The 7791-nt window shown below is 42.4% G+C and overlaps 1 protein-coding gene across 3 annotated transcripts; it reads right to left on the bottom strand.

Annotated features, from left to right (window-relative positions):
* Positions 1 to 3159: 3159 nt before the first annotated feature.
* LOC135510536 (RNA-binding protein 4B-like) lies at positions 3160 to 7436 on the bottom strand. Of its 3 annotated transcripts, none has more exons than XM_064931543.1 (4): positions 7365 to 7436; positions 6453 to 6885; positions 5675 to 6342; positions 3160 to 5223 (listed from the first exon to the last, which is right to left on the bottom strand). In XM_064931543.1, exons 2-3 carry the CDS (start codon positions 6859 to 6861, stop codon positions 5702 to 5704), a joined length of 1050 nt encoding a protein of 349 aa, XP_064787615.1. In that variant the 5' UTR covers positions 6862 to 6885; positions 7365 to 7436; the 3' UTR covers positions 3160 to 5223; positions 5675 to 5701. The 3 variants fall into 3 exon arrangements, with proteins under 3 accessions (XP_064787615.1, XP_064787616.1, XP_064787617.1); XM_064931544.1 differs by having other exon boundaries at positions 6165 to 6342; XM_064931545.1 differs by having other exon boundaries at positions 6303 to 6342.
* Positions 7437 to 7791: the final 355 nt, after the last annotated feature.

Raw genomic sequence — 7791 nt, 5'->3', positions numbered from 1 at the left:
GCATATTTTTGATCTGTGATTTCACTTCACAGAGACAATTTCTTCAAGTTTAGCACTAAATCCACACATATTTGGAGTATCCGAATGATGGTGAAGGCGGTGATGGTATTTACAATATACAACTGGGGTTGGCAACTAGGTCTGGATGCCGTGAAAAAAAGAAGAAATATAGGCCTTCAGGCTAGCCTACTCCAGTGACATGAAATAGGGTATATACTTAATTTTTTTATACAAACCTTAAATAACTTTTGGTTCTCACAGTCAAGCGAAATTATACAATGGAAAATGCATCACTTGTGCACTCTGAAGAGTAAACAAGCATACAACCAGTGGCGACCCATCATTCAGGTATGAGCCCAACCTGTTTGTTTTTTTGTTGCCTGTTTTGCATGTTATTTTGGCATTATTCCATGTCACATCAGTTTGCAAACAATGTAAAACATATAATAATAAGTTAACACAGCTGCATACAAGCATGGTCTCTTTTTTTGCTTTCTTAAGGCATTTTCAAAACGCAGATATTTCAGCCGAGCTCAGCACATTCTTTAGTGGTGGGGAAGCCAGCGGAAAATACGGAGCACAGGGTTTGGAAATGTTTTCTAGTTGTGCCGTGATTTGCTCAGTGTTCTGTCACTCATGGGGATATATACATCAATAAAAAATCTACGTCACTGAAGAATCTACGGGGAGAGCTAAAATATGTAAGCCCCTTGGGTGCTGCCATAGATTTACATTAGAAGTGCCTATTCAAGAAGGCTCAAGGTCATTGGCCACAGATAAAATGACGTCAAATCATGTTATATCTACCGTAGCTTTGATTGGACTGATCATGTCAAGGAGGGAAATAACAATGAAACATGCATGAGAGCACCAGTTGTTCTGGAAGACTGTGATCACACTCTCCACAGCCAATGTGAGTAAGACCTTTAAACAGGCAAACCTTCACAAGGCCGTAGGGCCAGACAGATTACCAGGAGGATGTGTACTGTGAGCATGTGCTGACCAACTGGCAAGTGTCTTCACTGACATTTTAAACCTCTCCCTGTCCGAGTCTGTAATACCAACATGTTTTAAGCAGACCACCATAGTGCCTGTGCCAAAGATCACTAAGGTAACCTTCCTAAACGACTCCCGACCCGTAGCACCTACATCTGAAGCCATGAAGTGCTTCAAACGGCTGGTCATGGCTCACATCAACACCATTATCCCAGGAACCCTAGACCCACTCCAATTTGCATACCGCCCCAACAGATCCACAGATGATGCAATCTCTATTGCACTCCACACTGCCCTTTCCCATCTGGACAAAAGGAACACCTATGTGAGAATGCTATTCATTGACTACAGCTCAGCGTTCAACACCATAGTGCCCTCAAAGCTCATCAATAAGCTAAGGACCCTGGGACTAAACACCTCCCTCTGCAACTGGATCCTGGACTTCCAGACAGGTTGCCCCCAGGTGGTAAGGGTAGGTAACAACACATCCGCCACGCTGATCCTCAACACAGGGGCCCCACAAGGGTGCGTGCTCAGTCCCCCCGTCCTCCCTGCTCACTCATGACTGCATGGCCAGGCACGGCTCCAACACTATCATTTGCTGATGACACAACAGTGGTAGACCTGATCACTGACAAAGACGAGACAGCCTATAGGGAGGTCAGAGACCTGGCCGTGTGTTGCCAAGACAACAACCTCTCCCTCAATGTGATTAAGACAAAGGAGATGATTGTGGACTACAGGAAAAAGAGGACCGAGCACTCCCCCATTCTCATCGACAGGGTTGCAGTGGAGCAGGTTGAGCGCTTCAAGTTCCTTGGTAGCCCCCACATTGACTCTGTACCGCTACCCCCCCCCCTCCCCGTATATAGTCTCGCTATTGTTATTTTACTGCTGCGCTTTAATTACTTTTATTTCTTATTCTTATCCATATTTCATTTTAACTGCATTGTTAGGGGCTCGTAAGTAAGCATTTCACTGTTTCACCTGTTGTATTCGGCGCATGTGACTAATAAAATTTGATTTAATTTAGTGGAGACCACTGTGCTCTTGGAAACTTTCAACACTAGAAATAGTTTTATACCCTTCCTCAGAAATATATTGTAGATCTAAGGACAATTCTTTGGGTAAATGTTGCAAAATCCAGGTGTGGAAAGTTCTTTAGACTTACCCAGAAAGGTTCACAGCAGTTATCACTGCCAAATGTGATTTTAACATGTATAGATAAATATTAAACCCTCTGAGACTAATCAAGAGATTAGGGTTTTCTTTTTCAAATGTTAAAATATTCTGTCCAAGTGGAAGAAAATTCTAAGTAGAATGACAAAAAATGTAATTCATTTCAATCCCAAATTGTTACATCAAAAAGAGGAAAAAGTACAAGGGTGTGAATACTTTCTGAAGGCACTGGATGCCAAGACTTCTTTGATCATCTGCAAACTTCCCAGCATAGGGAAGTTGGCTTCCACAAAAGGAACAGCCACACCCAAATGACCTCAATCACCAGTCATATGATGGCTTATAGAGTTAATCTACCCCCCCCAAACAGAATTTATACGTGATCTGTAGTCTCACTTGCACGGCCGGCACCAAGCATAATCAGTCACTTTGGGGCCCCAGCAACTGTCTCAATTTACTGATGAGCGTTAGTATACACAAGGTGTAAATTCAAAAAAAATTATGCATCAGTCACTCAATTAGATAGCCATGTCTGCTAACTATCTAGTGATCTTCACTTGTAATCATGGCCAAAATACTGGATGGGGCACTGACCTCCAGGGGACCCCTCATTGATTATTAGTTGCCCTCACTCTGATATCAACATTGCAAAATGTGTAGTACTGCAGAAAACTTTCTTTAAAAGTAACATTTTCTCTACGCCCCATGCCAAAATGTGTAGTTTAATGCTATGCTTTATCTTGGCCAGGTAGCAGTTGTAAATGAGAACTTCTCAACTGGCCTACCTGGTTAAATAAAGGTGAAATAAAATATAAAATTAACTTTATGTTTTTAAATCACCACCCCAAAGAAAGAGGGCCACCAGGTGCTCCCCCCCAACCAAATCTGTTACAACGCTCAAAAGCTAGAGCCAGCCTTCCAACATTACATGTACAAATACCTTGTTTGGAGAGGACACTATCAACCCAGAGTGAACAAACAAGATCAGTTTAAATATTTTATTAGGAAATGACAAAGACATTCAGGGGACTCTTATAAAACCATGTAATTCAGTAGTACAGCTATACAAACCAATACAACCATTTACAGTATAGGTTACAATACATATGAATGTTTAATGAATTCTACTTTTCTAACTTACCAGGGGCCTAGAACTTCAAACATAGGGGTGCATTCAATAGGAACCAAAAGGGCCAAAACAGAGGGGGACTCAGTAGCATTAACGTGTCCATTAAGAAATGCTTGTTTTCACAGCAAAATGTTTTGCTTGTGCACACTAAATGAATAAGCCCCACAACAATATGTATCTGCTGACCTTAAGACTGTCCCGACTTGCTTATGGACGGAATTATCTATAAAATAAATCTGCACCCGACAATGATACCTAACATTTCCACAACCAAGATCATGGTTATATTTAAAAGGGCAATCTGGTATTCAAACAAAGACCCAGCCACGTGTTTGGTTAAGAGCTGAGGCTGGAGAACTATAGATGACTAACCACTCTGAAATTCATAGACTGAGCCTTTGATAGATGGACTGACCATCTATGAGCTCAAAATGATCATTGACCATGTTTTAAAGCTATAGTGTTTTCACAATTAGATTACTTAAACAATGGAGTAATAGGTTTATATTTGGAGCTCTGATGAACTTGTGTTTTTAGGTGGGAGTTAAAGGTCATCAGGCATTTAAGTTATATTCTTCGAGATTCAGTGGTTTAGCCTACATCTCAATTTTAAAATCCTAAAATGTTGCAGAATTCGAGACTGCCCCTTTAAAAAGACATTAGGCTGCATTTATACAGGCAGCACAATTTTCTTTTACACTGTCATTCAACTTTGAAAAATACCTAAAAAATGGTTTGTTTTTTTAAATTGTCAAATGACCAATTAGTGGAGGGGAAAAAATAAGAATTGGGCTGCCTCTCTAAACACAGACACACAGATTTTTAGTATGGAAAGGATTAGCATTTATATTACCTGTCCATGCCAAGCAGACGTCGTGTCATTTTCCTGATTCCTGTGCACCTAAAATCTTTAACCCCAAGTTTCACACAACTGTTCCCAGCTCCCATCTTACCTGGTTAGGTTCCTGCAGGCGGTGCCAAGAACATCTCTCCAGAGATGCTCCCAGAGTGAGTGTATTATGGTGAGAACTGGGGATATGGCAATAAAGCTCTATCAAACCCATGACACCGAAATAAATTGATGGGCAGTGAAGGGGCAGATCGGCATAGTTCAATTGTGATTGAGCGCTTGAAGCCGAGGGGACACAGAACGTTATTTAACATTTGATCATTGTCAAGCATTTATCCCCCTTCAAAATGGTTAAAGTATATTGAGAAGCAACTGATCATTCACCATTGAATCATAAGATTAAGAATCTGCGATATGATTTAAAAATTTCTACACAATTCAGTTTTATTAAAATCATGTCCTGATTACAAATAAGAACGTTATCCACCTTAGTGTAACTCGCAACCATCAGCAAATATTTGTCCAACTAACAAATTTAAAAAACTAGTCCATCGTAGTGGTTTATTATGCTGTTGTACATTGTCGCAGAGCGCTACCTTTCCATAATCCATAACTTGGCATAATTTCAGACGATAGATTTAAATTTAAACTAGCATGGTTGTTCAAAGGAAACACGTGTTCATATTCAATCACGATTATTAACATCCTTTTCGTAATAACGTGTTGCAGCTTTCAATCATTAAATTTCAGAAATTAGATTTTAGAGCAAAAAGTTTGTATCATGACACGTTACAGTATATCAAGAGGACAAAATCATGTTAACGTAAAATAAAAACGCACAACTAAATGGCTCGTGGGAGCTTGAGACTAAAAACATAGCTAAAGCACAATACTAAAACAATGCAAAAAATATAAGGAAACAATACAAGTGTAATAAAAGGGTTTTAAATGACGAGGTCATGCATTACAATTCCTCCTGAGAACGAAACGCGCTCAGCCACAGACGAGGGGGGTAAATTGCTGTGTGCATCAGGAGACGACGACGCAGATCTTGTTGAAATATTTAAACCTGGAAAGAGAGCAAACCACACACACGTCAACCGCCCGTTACACCCGCAGCGAACACGTGTTTCATTTATAAACAATCTACATTCGTCTTTCTATTCTCATCAGCAACTTCAATCTGAATGGTCAAATTAATACTCTATATCAGTTCCTCACTTTTACCAATGCATGATTTATGTTTAGCTCAATCATTGCCTACAAACCAGCAGTGCCAACGAGAGGATTAAGAATTACGATTTTTCGCAGAGCTCTCTTACACATGCTTTTTCTCCCAGTTCAAGCATTTCACAGTTACTCTGAAGGTTTAGCGAAGAGCGACTGTCAGACCATTCCTCTCAGAACTGAGGCATGAAGCCCGTCTAAAGAGCGCATCAAGTGACCTTGGACCCTCCATATAGAGGATAGGTACTACTTCACCTCCCATTAGAATGTTTGTAGCGCAGGCCTATTCTCACCTTGAGTCAAACGCCGGTGTACGCTGCTTAGTAATAGCGAGCCGCAGGCGGTGGCGGCAACCTGTCGGCGTAGGGGTCTCTGGTACGGGGTAGGTTGTACATCGCGGGCCGAGAGATGGGAGAGAGTCGGGAACGCTCATAGGAGTAACCGTTACCGGCGGGGGGCATAGGGGGAGGAGGGGCCCTCCGAATGGGACTGCGGTCCCTGGCGTAGTACGCAGAGGGGGGAGGAGGGAGGGGGCGACGCTCATATGGATCGAGGCCAGAGGTCATGAAACGCTCCCTGACCATGGAAGAGGGGGGCGGGGGAGGAGGGGGTAAGGAGCCTACACGCCTCTCATCATAGGACATTATGCCGTAAGAGGCAGGACGAGCCCTGTATTTCTCATAGTAATCCACCACGGCATAGCTCTGCCTCTCGCGCTCATAAGCACGCTCTGGGTAAGGGGCTCGTCGAGGGGGAGGGGGTGGTGGAGGGGGGGCAGGGTACCCGTGATGAGGGGGTGGCTGTCGACCTCTTAGATAGCTAGGGGGTGGAGGATCATGCCTCTCCCCGGGGTAGCCACGGGGGGGCCAGTATCCCCCCCTCTCAGGTGGGGGAGGGGGGTAGTCGTCTTCCTCCTCGTACCTGGGACGGCTCTTTGATATCTGAACATGGATACGTTTCCCTATTAGGGAAAGAAATGCCAAAGAACATGATTAGGTGTAAGACCAGCAGTTAACACATTTCTAAAATGTGTAACTTTCTCAAAGAGCATAACACTTAAAAAAATCTTACCCTGGAATTCAATGTTGTCTAATCCCTTGATGGCATCCATAGCCTCGTCGGAGTTGTCCATGTGTACAAACGCAAAGTTTTTGACAATAGCACATTCAGAGACTGTGCCATACTCCTCGAACAAAGTGCGGAGCTCATCATCGTTGCCTTTCTCCACGTTTGTCACGTGGAGTTTGACGGCTCCCTGGTTCTTCCCGCGACTAGCCTCGACATTTATCGCCGTGCCATGCAGCTTGTAGAGGTGCAGGCTGCGGATGGCTTTGGTGGCAGATTTACGGTCATCCATGTGGACGAAAGCAAAATTCTTGACGATGGCGCATTCTGTGACGGCACCGTACTGGGAGAACAACACCTGAATTTCATCCTTGTCTGCCTCCCTAGGGAGGTTCCCAATGAAGATCTTGACCATACTTGAAGCAGTGTTGTAGAAAGCCTGATGTGAGGGGGGGAAAGCTTAATGAGACTGCGAACCAGCGAGATTGTCATTTAAACTAAGTACAGTGGTGCACTCGTTATCGGCATCAAGCATGGGTGCTAGTAATCTAGTAGAATGTTAGCTAACCACTTTCGACAGAAACCGATCGTTCTAAAATCTCGATAGGTTTATTATTTCAGTAATATTATCATGTCCAAATTTTATAGAAGCAAAAATGAAAATTCATAGAAAACGGCGTCGAATATTGTAAATCTCGTTGTCTTGCTACATTACCTAGCTAAAGTAGCTAATTTAGCTAGCTTGCCACCCCAATACGCACGTACCCGTTCAAGAAACGGTACTCCAAAATATTTTATTGGAAAACAGAATATTCCTCAATGCGGGTAGACAGAGGTCATATCTCGAGTCAATTTCAAATATTTTAGCAGTAGCTATTTATTTTCTATTGACCAAGAAAGATTGAATGGAACGCTTACCTCAAACAGTTAGCTGCTTCACGGTCGTGAAAAAAATGGCTACACCGGCGTGCTAAAGAAGCCCGCCTACAGAGATGCGTCAACACAGCTGATTGGTTAGACAAACGTTGTTCATTGATTAGCCTGGGAATGGACCAATGGAACAACATCTACGTTTATTCGAGTAATTCAGACCACCAATGACACTTCAAGTTGTTACAATGTAGCCAACACACGAGTTGGCCAGCGATACGGACCACCTCTGTCTGTGACATGAATTCGTTAGCTATAAATGTATAATACTAAATAGCTTGTAGGGTTGTTTATTATCCTAGTTAGGTACATATGAATATACTACTATTCGAACCAATTAATTCAAATGGTATTACATATATATTAGCTTGCCTGTTATCCGTATTTTATTTAACAAACGTTTTTCTGTTAAAAA

The sequence above is a fragment of the Oncorhynchus masou genome, chromosome 23, assembly GCF_036934945.1.
Source record: "Oncorhynchus masou masou isolate Uvic2021 chromosome 23, UVic_Omas_1.1, whole genome shotgun sequence".
NCBI classification, from domain to species: Eukaryota; Metazoa; Chordata; class Actinopteri; order Salmoniformes; family Salmonidae; genus Oncorhynchus; species Oncorhynchus masou.
This window is presented reverse-complemented; position numbering and strand designations above follow the sequence as displayed.